Source organism: Alnus glutinosa, chromosome 7 (assembly GCF_958979055.1).
Source record: "Alnus glutinosa chromosome 7, dhAlnGlut1.1, whole genome shotgun sequence".
In the NCBI taxonomy this organism is placed as follows: domain Eukaryota; kingdom Viridiplantae; phylum Streptophyta; class Magnoliopsida; order Fagales; family Betulaceae; genus Alnus; species Alnus glutinosa.
The window spans coordinates 24,068,914-24,085,148 of NC_084892.1; the positions used below are offsets into that span (position 1 = coordinate 24,068,914).

The 16,235-nt window shown below is 36.8% G+C and overlaps 2 protein-coding genes, 1 long non-coding RNA gene and 1 pseudogene across 7 annotated transcripts; 1 reads left to right on the top strand and 3 right to left on the bottom strand.

Annotated features, from left to right (window-relative positions):
- On the bottom strand, positions 1 to 703 carry LOC133872764 (histone H4-like; annotated as a pseudogene).
- A 1,771-nt stretch (positions 704 to 2,474) lies between these two features.
- On the bottom strand, positions 2,475 to 3,061 carry LOC133872763 (histone H4). The gene has a single exon (XM_062310362.1). It carries the CDS (start codon positions 2,982 to 2,984, stop codon positions 2,673 to 2,675), a length of 312 nt encoding a protein of 103 aa, XP_062166346.1. The 5' UTR covers positions 2,985 to 3,061; the 3' UTR covers positions 2,475 to 2,672.
- A 5,129-nt stretch (positions 3,062 to 8,190) lies between these two features.
- Positions 8,191 to 9,283, top strand: LOC133874177 (uncharacterized). The gene is made up of 2 exons (XR_009901217.1): positions 8,191 to 8,354; positions 8,501 to 9,283. It is a non-coding gene; the product is annotated as an uncharacterized LOC133874177 (long non-coding RNA).
- A 368-nt stretch (positions 9,284 to 9,651) lies between these two features.
- LOC133872760 (kinetochore-associated protein KNL-2 homolog) lies at positions 9,652 to 16,191 on the bottom strand. 5 transcript variants are annotated; one of them, XR_009901072.1, is made up of 10 exons: positions 16,052 to 16,191; positions 15,327 to 15,555; positions 15,139 to 15,224; positions 14,613 to 14,757; positions 13,876 to 14,011; positions 12,943 to 13,737; positions 12,661 to 12,719; positions 11,480 to 11,534; positions 10,997 to 11,091; positions 9,765 to 9,987 (listed from the first exon to the last, which is right to left on the bottom strand). XR_009901072.1 is itself a non-coding variant. In XM_062310358.1 (9 exons), the coding sequence occupies exons 2-9, from the start codon at positions 15,399 to 15,401 to the stop codon at positions 9,839 to 9,841; spliced, it is 1,500 nt and encodes a 499-aa protein (XP_062166342.1). In that variant the 5' UTR covers positions 15,402 to 15,546; positions 16,052 to 16,191; the 3' UTR covers positions 9,652 to 9,838. The 5 variants fall into 5 exon arrangements, 2 of the variants coding, with proteins under 2 accessions (XP_062166342.1, XP_062166341.1); XM_062310358.1 differs by lacking the exon at positions 10,997 to 11,091 and having other exon boundaries at positions 9,652 to 9,987; positions 15,327 to 15,546; XM_062310357.1 differs by lacking the exon at positions 10,997 to 11,091 and having other exon boundaries at positions 9,652 to 9,987.
- Between the last annotated feature and the right edge of the window lie 44 nt (positions 16,192 to 16,235).

Genomic DNA, 16,235 nt, shown 5'->3' on the forward strand with positions numbered 1-16,235 from the left:
TGCCAAACCATAAAATTCCTCAATCTTAACATTAGCCATTAGAACCACCACTGAACAAAAGCAAAATCAAACAAGGATCTAGCTAGCACCGAATAGGTGTTGTTGGACGAACATGTATATCTATTTAACACTTCAACCCTTGGTTCTTGCCTTCAAAATCGATTTAATCTTTGTAATATACAAGTTAATGGCAAATTTTGAGAATTGGAACACGAAAAATCAAACAAGTTCGCCTATATTTGCCGAATTAAAATTCAAACCCACGATTAGTAGAATTCGCAACAGTGAAGAGTGAAGACCTAGCACAATCAAAACAAAGACCGGTTCAACCACCGAATCCGTACAATGTTCTCCCCTGCCTCTTGAGGGCATAAACGACGTCCATGGCGGTGACGGTCTTCCTCCGGGCGTGCTCCGTGTACGTGACGGCGTCACGAATGACGTTCTCGAGGAAGATCTTTAGGACGCCACGTGTCTCCTCGTAGATGAGGCCGCTGATCCTCTTGACGCCGAATCGCAGGCTTCGTGATGCCCTGGATGTTGTCCCGAAGCACCTTCCTGTGCCTCTTCGCTCCTCCTTTGCCCAAGCCCTTGCCTCCCTTTCCACGACCCGACATTTTCACGCACGAATCAGGAGCTGAAAGAAACTCGGCAAGCTACCCTAGGGTTTTTGAAATTCGGATTTGGTTGCCGACGAGAGGGAGAGTGAGCTTCGTTATATAGGAACTGTTTTGTGGATGATTTACCAAACAAGCCCTGAGATTTGTGCTTCGTCTTTAGGACCGTTGGATTAGGGTATTATCGACGGCTCAAACTGGCGATCCGTGGGATTTGAGATCTGTTGGGTATGAACCGTCGATTGGGTTTAAGTCGACGGTTCAACACTCTCAAAAGTGTGGATTGGCGGATTATGATTTTCATCGGATTGCTGATGTGGCGATAATAGACACGAACCCCCGAGTCAAGACAAGAGCTAAATTAATCCGGCCCATAAACTGTAACCCAACCCAAAAAGGGCCCATCAATTATGGTTTGAAGTTGAGAAAAAGCCCTAAATGATGCCCAATTTTCTACGCTAAAAGTTGGTCAGAAATGTGTTTGAGGCCAAAATTGTCCAACACAAAGTAGTGGCTTGGTTTGTATTAAAATAAGAGATAATTGTACCATTGGTCCCTGTGATATGTCATAATTATTTTTCACTCCCTATGATTTAACAGATGATGTCAAATGCCACGTCAGCACCACGTATCGCCAATAAGATGGCGACACGTGTTTATCTTAATAAATAAATATAAATTTATTAAAAATAAATAAATATACTTATTTAAAAAATAAAAAATAAAAAATAAAGAAAGAAAGAAAAAAGAGAAGGCAGTGGTAGTCACCCCTTGTTTTTTTGTTTTGAATTTTAATGTATTAAAATAAAGGATAATTGTATTATTGATCATTGTGATATGTTATAATTATTTTCACTCTCTATGATTTAAAAAGTTTATGAGAGGTCATTGTGGTTAGCAATAATTACAAATTAATTCCTGGTGTCAAATTCTGATAAAAATTTTAACAGATTGTGTTAACAATTTGTGGGGCTAAACACAAAACGAGTGATAATTTTAGGGGCTAAATTGTAATTTTTCCTTTTTTATATTTGTCTTTTTTTTAAAAAAAGAAAGACACATCACATTATTATTGGTATTGCCATGGCACTAACAATTTCTGTAAAAAATTCAAACCAAGGTTCAGGATGAGAAGCGATTTTTCATTTTCGAAGTCAACTTTTTTAAAATCTAAAGAGCTTATTGTAAATCAATGCAAGAACACGGTCCAATTTTGTAATTTTCCCTTACTCACTTCTCAGCTTGAATCTTGCCTATAACCATGAGAGCCAGGAGAGGGCGTTCACAGGTGGCCCATGTTGTTTTTGTCTACCCAGGACTGAAGTCCATAACCCATTTGAAACCCATTCATGCATTGCCACTCCACCTCTTCTGTTCCATACCTTGCCACGAGAGGGTTAATACGAAAATAAATCACCTCTTCAAGAGAAAACGTGATCCATTTCTGACCGCCAAACATCTCTCCCTGTTCCAAATGCAAACCCAAACCAAGTTCTTCCACAGCTCAATTTTCAGAGCAAAACGAATCAAACGATTTTCCCGGTACCGATTGGAGCTACAATTCCCCAATACTTTCCTTGAAGCAAAATTCATCAAACAGGAAAAGCGCAACCCAGTCTCATTTCGAACCCCCCCCCCCCCCCCCCCCCCCTCAACTCCCCTTTCCAACAATAAAGTATCTTGTTTTGTGCATTTCCCAGAAAGATTCGTTTCCTCTATCAAAAAAAGTAAAGGATAAGCGGAAAGCCCTCGCATAAGCAACTTCATCTACAAACTGATTAGTTTTAAACCAATTTCTGCCAACATTAGAAGCATTCAAAAGGGATCCGATTGTTATGAAAGAAACAACACCAATACCACACGGAAAATTCAATTAATAGTTTCTTAAAGATATAAGAAACAGCTAATTTCCATTGCAAACAGATATGCAATTACAAACCATATTGAGTAACCTAGAACACGAAACTAGAACAGACCCTAAGACCCACTACCACAGGACCAATCAAGCCGATTTACAAGTCTCAGAAAACCCAACAAAAATAAAAAAAACCCAACTCAGCCACCGAAGCCGTACAATGTCCTTCCCTGCCTCTTGAGAGCATAAACGACATCCATGGCGGTGACGGTCTTCCTCCGGGCGTGCTCCGTGTACGTGACGGCGTCACGGATAACGTTCTCGAGGAAGATCTTCAGGACGCCACGTGTCTCCTCATAGATGAGGCCGCTGATCCTCTTGACACCACCTCTTCTCGCCAGACGCCGAATCGCAGGCTTCGTGATGCCCTGGATGTTGTCCCTGAGCACCTTCCTGTGCCTCTTTGCTCCTCCCTTACCCAACCCCTTGCCTCCCTTTCCACGACCCGACATTTTCACACACAGAGAGATCTAGGGTTCTGAATTGGGGATTTTCTATGGGTTGGTGAATATGCGATGTGGGGTTCCGAGGGGCTGGTGGGTTTATATAGCTGGTAAAGGTCTGTGTTTTCTGTACGAGATGGACGCGGGTGGATTTTTAACCGTTCGCTTAATGGGTTATCGACGGCTGAAAATGGCAATCCGCGTCATTTTCTTTAGATGTGTTAAAGCCGTCGACAGTGTTTCAATCTACGGTTGAGTGTTGTCAGAGGGTTTTTTTGCGGATTGTGTTTTCTCTCGAATCGCTGATGTGGAGCCTCGAGCGTCTTTAATGAGTGCTTGTGCGGGGATTTGGTTGGTTTTTGTGTTTCTCGACTTTCAAGTTTCAAACGGAAGAGCGGAACTGTAGACCGTTAGATTAAGGTGTTATCGACGGCTGAGGGAGTCGATCCGTGGCGTTGGAATCGAGGGATGAGATTTCCCGGTGTGTGACTCATGCGGATTTTTTTTTTTTTTTTTTATCGCCGATGTGGCGGGACAAATGAAAATTCAAAGGAATTTACTCGGAAATTAGAGCGCACCAAATTAGTTTCAAATAGTTTCGAAAATAGGGCCTAGTTCATGTACAACCGGAACCCAATTATTACACAATTTAAAAAAGTGCAATTTAAAATATTAAGGGTCCGTTTGAGTTTGAAATTTCAAAAAGTGTAATTTAAAATATGTGATTTGAAAAAATAATTTTTAAAAATGCAATTACACGTTTAACATAATCGTTGTTTAGCTTTTAAAATTGTAAATTAGACTTTAAAATTCTATGTTTTCAAAAAAAACATCATCTTACCTGCGATTTGAAAACGCATAAAATTTTATTATTCTGCAATTTGATTTAAAATTGAACTTATTATTTATGAAATCGCAATTACAAACACACCCTAAAACAAATAACTAAAACACAAAACACTCTTTAAAATACAAAACAATTTCTATATTTATGTCACATTATAACACTTTTTCAAACTAAAAACCAAGCATTCACTAAAATGCATTAATAAATAATTATTTTTGGCTTAATGATGTTTGTTTCACATAGGACTGTAAATAAACCAGTTTGTTCGACAATCCGCTCGATACCCGCTTGGTTTAGCCTGATTTGAATTCGAGTTCGATACTGTAGAAACTCACTCGATTAGTAATTGATACATACTCGACTCGCTCGATAAAACTAGATAGGAACTTGCGAGCTTAGATCATTTAAAGTTCGACCGGATCGCTCGTCCAACTCATTAACTCGTTCATATCTCTTGTGTGTGTGTATATATATTTAATATTGTTAGGGATAAAATTAACCCTAGAGACACGTGGATTCAGAAACATCTCGGAGCTATGCCTCGGACATTTATTTCGGCCAACAAAGAAAAGATTGCCTAGGTATAAATATGTCTCGGAGGAATAACGACATCTCGGTCTTAACACTCCAGGTTACGGTATATGGAACATCCCGAGATCTCCTAGTCTGAATGGAGCGAGCATATCTCGGATATTTGTGTCTCGAAGTAATAACGCCTCGGTATGATATCGAGTCGGTGTGATATCTCCTCGGGGTGATATCTATTGGATGTGTCAACATCTCGAAGTATAAACATCTCGGACTTACACAACCCCGTTATGGTACGGATATATCCCGAGATCTCCAGGTCGGAGCGAACACATCTCGGATATCATCACCTCGGAGGTTGGCTGAAATGTGCTACAGTCTTCTAAAAGGTGCTATGCGCCACACTCGTCTTAGAGTGCGATAAGGATAGAATCCCAGAAGATCAGGGATAAACTACAGATCCATGATTTATGGGATAAAATGGTTATTGACACGGAATCAAGTTTAAAGAAGTACAAACGCGATCAACTACGGACTTCACACTCCTACTCGAATTCCTTGAAGATATGGTTAAAGTTCAACCAGGCTAGGACTCAAACTCCTAATCCAACTAGGTGTCAAGAAGGTCCGGCCTATAAATAAAGACCGTCACACCAGGTATGAGATCACGAATTCTCTAAGCTCTTGAGATTAAGATTCAGAATACTCTGCAGAAAACTGATTTAGACTGACTTAGGCATCGGAGTGGGCGTGGTCGGCAGCGTGGTCGGCACCCCCGACGAGTTATTTGTTCTTTTTGCAGGGTTGAGGTATTCGGTAGAAACCAGCAGCGAATCTTTAGGCGACACGTCACCATACCGGAAATTGTACCAACAAATATATTACTAAAACTGAGTTATATAACTTTAAGCATGTATATTAGTAAATAACTAAAACACAATACACTCTTTAAAATACAAAATAACTTATATATTTATGTCACATTATAACACTTTTTCAAACTAAAAACAAAGTATTCACTAAAATGCATTAATAAATAATTATTTTTGGCTTAATGATGTTTGTTTCACATAGGGCTGTAAATAAACCAGTCCGTTTGACAATCTGTTCGATACTCACTTGGTTTAGCCCGATTTGAACTCGTGCTCGATACTGTAAAAACCCACTCAATTAGTAAGTGATACATACTCGACTCGCTCGATAAAATTTGATAGGAGCTTAGATCGTTTAAAGTTCGACTGGATCGCTCGTCCAACTCGTTAGCTTGTTCATATCTTTTGTGTGTGTGTATATATATATATTACTAAAAATGAGTTATATAACTTTAAGCATGTATATTAGTAAATAACTAAAACACAAAAACAAAGCATTCCCTAAAATGCATTAATAAATAATTATTTTTGGCTTAATGATGTTTGTTTCACATAGGGTTGTAAATAAACCAGTCCGTTCGATAATCCGCTCAATACCCGCTTGGTTTAGCCCAATTTGAACTCGAGCTCGAAACTTTAGAAACCCACTAGATTAGTAAGTGATACATACCCGACTCGTTCGATAAAAGTCGATAGGAGCTTGCAAGCTTAGATCATTTAAAGCTAGACCAGATCGCTTGCCTAATTCGTTAGCTCGTTTATATTTCTTGTGTGTGTGTATATATATATACACTACTAAAAATGAGTTATATAACTTTAAGCATGTATATTAGTAATTAGGAAATATATGTTATATATGTTACTTAATATTTATATGTGTGTATTAGTTAACATATTAACTAGTTAGTTCATAAACTAACATATTATCTAGTTAATTAACATATACTAAGTAAATATAATTAACTATATATGTTACTTGATATTTCTATGTAGTATGTATATTATATATATGTAGTTAACTATAGTCTATATGCTATTTATATATATATATATATATACTAAATAATCATTCAATATACGAGCTAAGTAAATATAATATTACATATTAATTATAATCATTTAATAATAATGTTTAGTATGTTAGACTAACATATTAAGCTATTAATAATTAATATATATATATATATATCACATCACAAATGGTTAATAATAGTTATATATTACACTTATATTATAGCTACTTAAGTTACATATAATATATTAGACTTACTACTTGCTCACATTATACATATACTATAGTTTATATTCTCTAGTTATATATAATAACATATTGTTAATTTATTACTTATATATTATAGTTATGCACTATATTTTATAATGTCTTATATAGTTAGTAGTTACATATTATATATTTATATTATTAATAAATGTATAGAGGTTGTTCACAAACACCGGCTTAAACTTCTATCTTTTTGATCACACATTAAAAAATTTAATAACCTACCTCGAGCTCTAGTTGAGCCGACTTTGTTGAGTAGCCGGCTCAGTTCAAATGACATTCTCAACAAGTTCAAGCTCGCCCGAGTTTTAAACGAGCCGATCTTAAACACACATTTTAGCTTGGCTTGAGTTTAAACTCGACTCATAAACGAGTCAGTCTTAAAATCTTAAAGCTCGGCTCAGCTCGATTAATGATTACAACCCTAATTTCACATGAATCATCAAATATGGTAACCGTAAGTTTGTTTGATAAAACTTTTTTCCGCTCTCTTTATTTTATCTTTTCAAAACAAAAATATTAACAAGTTTTTCATTTAATATAAAAACATTCAAAACTATTTTTACATTTATATTATATTATAACACAACTAGAAATAGGTTTAGGGTTGTATAAGCCATGACCTTCCTTTAATTCTAAAAAGAAAATTATAAAATAAAAAAAAAAATTAGCTTATTAACCCTTACTAACAAACTTTTTTTTGGCCCCTAGCTCCTGCTCATAAAAGCTTCTAGCTCTGTCTCTGACTACAACACACTTGCTATAAAAATATTTAACGGCTCATATGCAGTAAAATTATTTAACAGCCTAGATGTAATAAAAGAAAACTTTTTTTTCTAATCGTATGTTGTGTCTTTCAGTTCTATTTAGTTTGAATCAACAAATAGAAGATGCAATGCAGTAGACGAGCGTTTCTGTCTAGCAATTCCTTGACAAAATCCACATCCCCACCTATTGAAGCTAAGCACCACGCTGATTTATGTATTTGGCTCTTTGAATCATTGAGGCCTTCCTTGCCCTTCACCTATAACGAGCAGGTGAGTTTAAAAAAGCAATATTAAATACTAGAATATATCCTATTTATTTTCTAAGAGCTTTTGACTTGCTTGCCTTTTCATGATCTGCGGATGTAAAAATGTAATGTATCTTCGCGGGGTACCAAGGGATGAACAAATTGAAGATGTTGAAAAGACTAAGAAATTAAAAAAACTGCCATTAATCAAAGGCAATTTTCGCTTTTAGTCACGGAACAAATATCGTTTTGAATTTATGAAACACATCTCCATCCATTGCCTTGGAAGTTGTTATGGGTTCCTAAATACTATGCTGGTTTTGATCTGCAAACGCAAGAACACGATCAAAGAGAGAGAGAAGGGTTGAAAAAACAAATTTCTTTTGTTACATCTAAGCCGTTAAATACTTTTATTACAACACACAAGCTGCATCCTTCGTGAATAGGTTTTTTTTTTTTTTTTTTTTTCGTGATGAATGTGTATCTTTTCCCGATGAACATAGGCCTTTTCATTTTCATGAAGAGGTGTCTTATTGTGAAAAAATATGCATTTTCTTGAACATGTGTCTTTTCGTGAATAGATATCTTACTCTAAAATAAATGAACAATAATTAATTTGAACTTCTTTTTTTTTTTTTTTTGGTCACAACAATCACTTGATTTGGACAGCTAAAATTCAATGATCACATCTTTTACATGGTCAAGTAATTTAAACCATTAAATTGCACTTCATCTAAAAAGCATAAAAACATAAAAGTATATCTATTATTAAGATCCCCCCCCAAATCAAGATATGAAACTCTTTGTTTGATGGCTTATTTAAATCTCCCAACTACAATTGGTATGCAAATTTTTAATTTAGCTATTATTTTTTCTATACATACTCCAACAGATTCTCTATTATACTCTATATTTTATTTAAATATTATTTTCAATTATTTTTTTTTTTATTTTTCTTCACTCTCTCTATATCAATTTTGGCAATAGCTTGATACTCCGAACCCGACAGATCAATCACATTTGGATTGCCCACGTTGGCTGCCTCGTGGTCGCGGTTAGCCCACTCGACAAGAACACCTTCCAAGCCAATCTGTCTGGGCCACTGAAACCAACAAAGGAGGGTGACAGGAGTGTGATGCTGCCGCTTTGGAAGAAGATTAGGAGCGAGAAGGAAGTGGTGTTGCTGGTGGGAGTGAATCGGCAAAACCAGAGGCTGTGCTTGGGGTCGACAATGATGTTGGAGGACTTGACGCCGTTGATATGATTGAGAGTGAGATGCAATCTGAAATCAAAGATGTTGTTGGAACGGCAAATGGCGTCAGTGACACCAGATGACCAGATGCAGCGAAGACGGAGAGGCAAGTCTTCCACAGGAGGGCCAATACTGAATCTAATGAGTTGCTGCGAATATTTATAGGATAGCGCATATCGATGTATGGGTTGTGAAGGTGAAGATGAGAGGCAAGGGAGAGAAAAGCTAAGAATCAATATTTTATTGACTCAGTGTACTACAGTTAACTTTCAAATGTGGCTATTCACTATAACACAAATTTTACTTTGGCTAATTTGCTGGAAGAGCAAAATGGCTCATAAGAGTACCTGCTGAAGATGCTCTAATGTGGTAGTCAATGACTTTGTTTCTTCTGCTTTTCAATCTCGCTGTTACCCAAGGAATACAAAACGATGTATCTTAGCAATTGCCCTAAAATACGAGGGAAAGCAAAAAATAATGGTTCGTTTGAGTATTGAATTTTGAGAATTCTAATTGAATTCTAATTCTATTTACAAATATCGAGGTAAAAAATTGTGTTTGAATGTTGAATTTTGAGATTGAAAAATATTATATTTTAATGGTAAAAAATGATTGGAAGTTTAAAAAGTTGTGTATAATGATTGATATTTTGAAAAGTTGTGTAAAATAATAATTTATTATATATTGATTATTTAATTAAAAAATAAATAAATAATATTTTTTTTAAAAAAAATAAAAATAAAATTAAAAAAAATGATGCACCCCAAGGGTCGGGGGAGGCTGCACGGCCACCCCCAAGGGTCGGAGGAGGCCGCGCGGCCACCCCCAAGGGAAGGTGCTGTCTATTACACTTCAGGAGAGGCACGGTCACTTTCAAGTTTCAACATATCTACGTAAAATGAGTTGACTCCAACAATAGTTTCTCTATGATGGCTTGTAATAAGTTTCGAGCAAAAAATCATCCTCCAAAATGTGCCTGCAATCTTAAAGCCTACTTCATTAGCGTGACTGTGTTGTTGTATATATGAACCAGGAATTCAACAGATTAACAAACAATTGGTGTCTTGGCTAAATCACAACCGCAATGGAGTAGACGCCATGAGCTTCAAATTCCTATCATCTGACCAAAAAAAAGGGGTTAAATTTAGAAAAACAAAAAACCCAAGAAAGTCCACTCCCCTACGTCGATACATCTTGCTCCACTTGAACTGATTTCCAAAACCTGCTAATCATCAAACAACTGTTTTAGAACAAAGATAATCAAGTATTTGAAATAAACTGCACTATTCCTTGCATGTTCTGCTTTAAACCATACGCGTAATTCTTTGAAAATGGCAGTGACTTATGCTAACCTCTCCCTATATTCTATAATGACAAACATGTGTCTGTGAATGTCAATTTATATGATGATACTGGTAACGACCATAAACATCTTTACTAGATGTACACTTGGTAATCGGTACTATGCCTACACCAGGTAGAGTTTTCTAAGGAACAATGCCATGTCAAAGAAACACGTTTCGTAGACATATTCTACCCAGTTACGCATTTCTCCCCTTTATTAACCTGGTGAACACCAAAAGCTGTCGGAATTTATTTGCATGTTCAGTTGGTCTCCCTTGAACAGGTGAGAAAGATACACCCTCGGGTCTATTATTCTCGGATTTCCAAAACGACCACAAATTTTGACAATTATCCATTTTCGTTTTTTTATTCCCACACAGATCGTAGTACTAGTTGTTTATGGCCATTGTTTTTCTACTAATAAAATTAATTTTATATATATATATATATATATATTCTCTATGTTTTGTTTTCAAAAAGTGTTTATTGCTTTTGAAAACTGAAACTAGTTTTGTGTTTTTTTCGTTGAAAAACTTCTTTGGTATAGAAAAATTGAAAAATTGAAAATGCGTTTGGATGCATCACTGAAAACAATTTTCAACAATTTTAGGGAAATTGTCCCGAACATTTATATATATATATATATATAAAGCTAGAGTATTGAAGAACAAAAACAAAAAGAGGATTGAGGGGGTGGCTGGCCACCCCCAAGACAGATGCGGGTGTGGCCAACTACCCCCTTGGGGCTTAGAGGGTGATCCGGCCACCACACACCCGTGTTAACTGTCACCGTATCACTGTGCACTTCAATGGAAAAGTGTTTCCCCTATGTTTTCTAGTTTTCTTTTTTTTAAGAAAAAAAAAGGTGTTGCTAAACAGGCACGTACCTTCTCAATTCCCCTTAAATCAATAGCAAATGCAAAAGCTTCCAGTCAAATTCACTTATACAGCCTTTGCTTTTTCTGTGGTTCTGATCTACTCCCTAAAACACAGTGAGGCAAAACCATCAGCTGCAGGTAGATACAGCTTAAACAGCTGAAAATGGCAACTGGCAGAATAAACTTATCGAGAGGGTAGAGGAATACGATATTGTACATGGTTGTAACTCATTAAGCCAAAACTAGAACCTATATGTATAAATGGGGCTTTAACAGGAAAATTTCAGGACAGGACGCATATGGCCAAACTAAAATGGTTGGGACAAGACATTATGGATACTTGTGACCATGTGTGATCAGAAGTTCATGAACTCCACAACAACAAGAGTTTAAGCGTTTTCGAGCCAAATATGTATGTATATATGGGTATCATTTTCAATCTGAACCCCCTCCCCCCAAAAAAGATGTTTAGTAGTTAAATAGGCGACAAACCTCTTGATGTTCCTATCACAGCCACCTCATCCTTAATTCCAGTGATTTTACGATCCTGAATACACAAAAAAATAATAAGAAAGAATGAAACACACACAAACATATCTCAATGCACATATATTTACTACCACCCTCGCCTCCACCCCCCCCCCCCCAAAAAAAAAAAAAAAAAAAACAATTGGAAAAAGGAAGACATGCTCATTTGAAATAAGTTTTTTCTCATAATTGGTAAGAATTAAAGTTTCCATAAGGACATAACGAATGACATGATAAAGCAACACAGTGGAAGCATTTAGAAAGAGAGTGAACACATGTTTCCTTACTTAGTTACTTTTATATGACAAAATGATACTGCACATTAACAACTATGCTTACAAATATAAACATCAAGTAATGCTATCTAATTAGAGAACTCAGCCTTAACATGTTTAGTACCTTGTCTTTTACACAGCTCGTCCCAAGCCGGAATGATATGTAGATTGCCAACACTAAAATGTTAGACAACACATAATTCTTAAATACAAAATATTAAGAATTTGATTTAATTACTATTTATTACTCTCCCTTACAGGTGGATTCAAACTTTCCTTCAACAAGTTATGGAATATTTTAGCTTTAATGAGAGGTAAATTACAGATTTAGGATTACCAATGTTTTGATACTAGGTTAAATCACCACTTATCTTAAAACCTTAAGTTGATAAGGAAGGACGAATTTAATCATTTAATTACTACTTTAACGTAGGTAAAGTTGAAAGGACCCCAAGGGATAGCTCAATCTGTTGACGAGCAAGTCTCATGAAGCGGATGTCACTAGTTCAAATCTACCATTTCTCTCCCCTTGGAGTAAAAAAAACTTATCAAAAAAACAAAGGTAATGTTGAAAGACTGAAGAAATTGTGTAGTCAACTGATAGGTACAGCTAGTCCATGAACAACCAACCATCACACTACAAAATTGTTTTGACAATACTAGGTAGCATGGATATAATTATGTGATTGGAGTTCTGATGTTTTGAGTTTGAAGTTCTGAACTTCTGACCACGGAATTCTGGTTGCAATATTGTCAACAGAATCTATGTGCAAATTTGCCAGATATCAACCAATGACACTATGTTAGAAGAGTACAATCACGTTCTATTCAAGACTAAGCCACCACGCATAAGGTAGAAAAGGTACAAACCGCATCATAAACTGGCAGTTGATTGCGCCAGAATTGCAAGGTCGGCAGAAGTATTCTCCCTGCAACATATGCAAAACAAATAATCAGGAGAAAGCATAACCTAGGAAAAATGACGCTTAACAATTTATGGGGAGTTCAACCATTTCCAAAAAAAAAAAAAATGATTTTGTGTTTGATTTATGAGGTTGACTTCATGCTAAGATTTGACTCAGTGAAATAAATTCAATTAGTACCACAGGGAGGGAGGGAGGGAGGGAGAAGCATATTGAGTGCCAGACTTGCCTGACCTAGATCGTCCAAAACTCAAAGATTCTGGAGAAACAATAAATATTTTCTTTCTGCTCGTGCTTTGTTCTTTAGCATCGCTTTTTCCTTCATCTACTGCATTCTTCAAGTCCTTTGTATGATTTTTATTAACACGCCCAATGGGAGACCTAGCTGAATTATTGTTCCTTGCCTGCATACCACCTTGAGTCATAATGTTTCCACAGTTTAGCACGCTTTTGGCAGCAGAATTCTGCACTGAACCATCTTTGACGTGCTCAGCACCTTTCTTTCTTATGATGTTCTCATGCAATGGCTCTTGAACTTCATCAGCAGGCAGACTGGAGATATCAATGCCCTCAAATTCAGAGCTGTTATTTTGTAAAATATTGCTCACATCATCAGAGACCAACAGAACGGAATTTATCTTATTTCTTGTGCCTTTCAACCCATTGCCTGCCCATTTCTCTTCCTTCTGTTTGCTTTGTACATTCACTGACAATTTTTCCAACATTCGGCCCTTTCCTTCCATCTTTTGGCCCTTGGATTGATTGGAGGTACCTGATGAACTCTTCGCTTTTGCTCCATCTGGGTTTTCAAATGTCTCTGATTTGGGACTCAACTTTTTGTTTTTATGCTTCACATAACATCTAGATTCTGGGTCATTCTTCAGGTTGCCTTTCAAATTCCGCAATCTGGCATTATGAGAACAACCTTTTAGAGCTTCAATGTCATGCTTATCTTCATGAGTAACCTGTTCATGATTATTCGGAGTTTGTTCTGAAGATGGACTAACAGTTTTCTCGCCTGCAACTACAGCATATTCCAAGCAGATGGAGAGACGATAAAAAATGTTTCAACAGACAAATTTAAGAATTTCACAGAATTATCAGGTATGGATCAATTTACTAACTAAATATGATCTAAACAAACTGGCATTGAATATATTACTTTCTGGATGAGTGGCAAACTCCTCTAAATCAGAGGTACTTCCTGAAAGAACATCAGTGGAAGAATCTCCTTCCAAGAGCTTTGCAGCACATTCTTCCCAGTCAGGAGGAAAGCCAAACACGAAATGACTAAAAATCTGTTTAGAATGAAAGGATATAAGCTGCAATTAGTGGCAGAGTCAGCTTTATGACAGGAGCAAGCTTGTTAATTTAGCAAATGGAATGCCATTTGCAACCTTACAATGGATTGACATGTCTATAGTCAATGGCAATCCTAACTTTTAGAGAATGTTAAATGGACAAGCAGAGCTACAACTTGATCTTTTATGTCAATGCCAGTTTCATGATCTTGGACCTAGACAAAATGTCTGCATAGAGTTCACTTTATTCTGTGCTTGAAACAGAAAAAACAAATCATATACAAACCCCTTCATCATTGCTTATTTCTTCATTGCATTAAGATATTAAAATGAGAAGAAAGAAGCATAGAGAACAGCATTTCTCTCTTAAAGACTAGGCCATAATATCAAGAATTTTGCCAAAACCATTTCTTTGAGACCATTTCGGTTGCTAACACCTCTACAAACACCTATGCAACAAAGAACTCTATCATAGCATATTAGCATATATCCGAAAAATACTTAATGCCACAGTAACCAACTAGATAGTCATTTTTCCAAACCATACCTTGGGAAAAAAAAATAAAAAAATTGAACAGAACAGAAAAGAACACGGTACCGTGGAGGGAAACCCATTATCGTTAGTGCGCTGCTTGTTAACAAACCCATTCAGCACTACACATATCCCGTCGGCTGTCTCCAGCGTAAAAACATCGTATCTATTGACTATAGGTGCCGAGGAAAACACTCGCATAGCTTGTTGTCTGAACCCAAAAATAAATGAAAAAATTAAAATCAACCCCAAAAGTAAAAACCCTCACACATTCTCTCCGTTCATGAACACTTACTGTATAATCGATACAATAAAAGTTTGCAAAAACACTGCCTGTTTGAAGAGATAATAGAGGAAGATAAACAAAAATATACACTTGATTCTTTTTTAGGACCTCTGAATTGATACACTCCAAATACAACAGTGGCTTACCAGAATAAAGGTTTCCACTACTCTCAAATGTACTTAAAAAATTCAAAATTTCTATGTATTTTCTACAACCAAAACAGGGCAATTATCAAACCAAGATACAAATTCTTGAAAACAAAACCCTAAACCCCAAGAGAGAGAGAGAGAGAGAGAGAGAGATTACTCTCTGGATGTAAACCCCGCAACGGCTAGTCGTTTCCCTTCGAAGTCCTTTCCAGCTTTTATCAACCACCAATCGTGCAAGCACACCTTGTAAAAAAAAAAATGCACAAATTTTGTCAGAAGGTAGAGAGAAGTAGCAAATTATGAATGGAGGATTTTGTTGTGAGAAAGTAGAGAAAAACACTCAACTGTTTTCTGGAAGTAAGAGGATGAGCCAGCGTTGGTGTCGGTTTGGTTGAAACCAGAAGTAGAAGCCATGGGCATTAACTGTTGGGGAGAGTGAGCTCAACCGGTTTTCTATTTCAATTTCCTTTATCCATGGTGTTTGAAGAATTTGGAATTGAGATATGAAATGTTGCCGCCCATGACATAACCATTTACACAAGAGAATACCTCCTATCCGGATGGGCTGTAAAGCCTATATTGTTCAGCATCCAATTAGAGGTTGACAAGTCAAAAAAAAACACAAAATACAATAGATATGAAAAACACCAAATCCTTTTCGTTATCACAGTTATTCCATCATCAAAATCTCAACCCCACTCTTCGTGCAAGCGGAAGCTCACTCCTTCCCCCACCCAAGTCCCTTACTGAGTCAACTCGCCACCATTACTCTGCAAGCTAGCAACAACATCCTTTACTGAGCTTCCACAAGTCGAAACCCTCCCCGTTTCCTTTTCAGTCCTACAAATTTCCTATTTTTGTTCTTCTTTTCCTGCGGTTTCTCGGGAATCAAACAGAGGATTAAGACATGTTGAGAGAGGTTCTAACTGAGGCACGTCTATTCCTGGGTTTGGCCTTGGCCTTCGAGAATTTCTGGAAGGGCTCCCTTTGTGGTAAAGCCCTTAAAAAAAAAAAGAAAAAAGAAAAAAAGACATGTTGAGAGAGAGACAGAGAGAGAGAGGAGGGGAGACCTTGGGGACGGCGGCATGAGCGGCGTAGTTTCTTCCCACAGCGACGATCTTAGTCCCCGCTGTCAATAGATGCTGAATGTCCTATACCGAGCTCTGAGTCACTGAGCAAACTTTTGCCCCTGATTTCTTCTTCCAACTGAAACCCATTTTCACTCTCTCTCTTTGATCCGATTGGTTGCCGAGA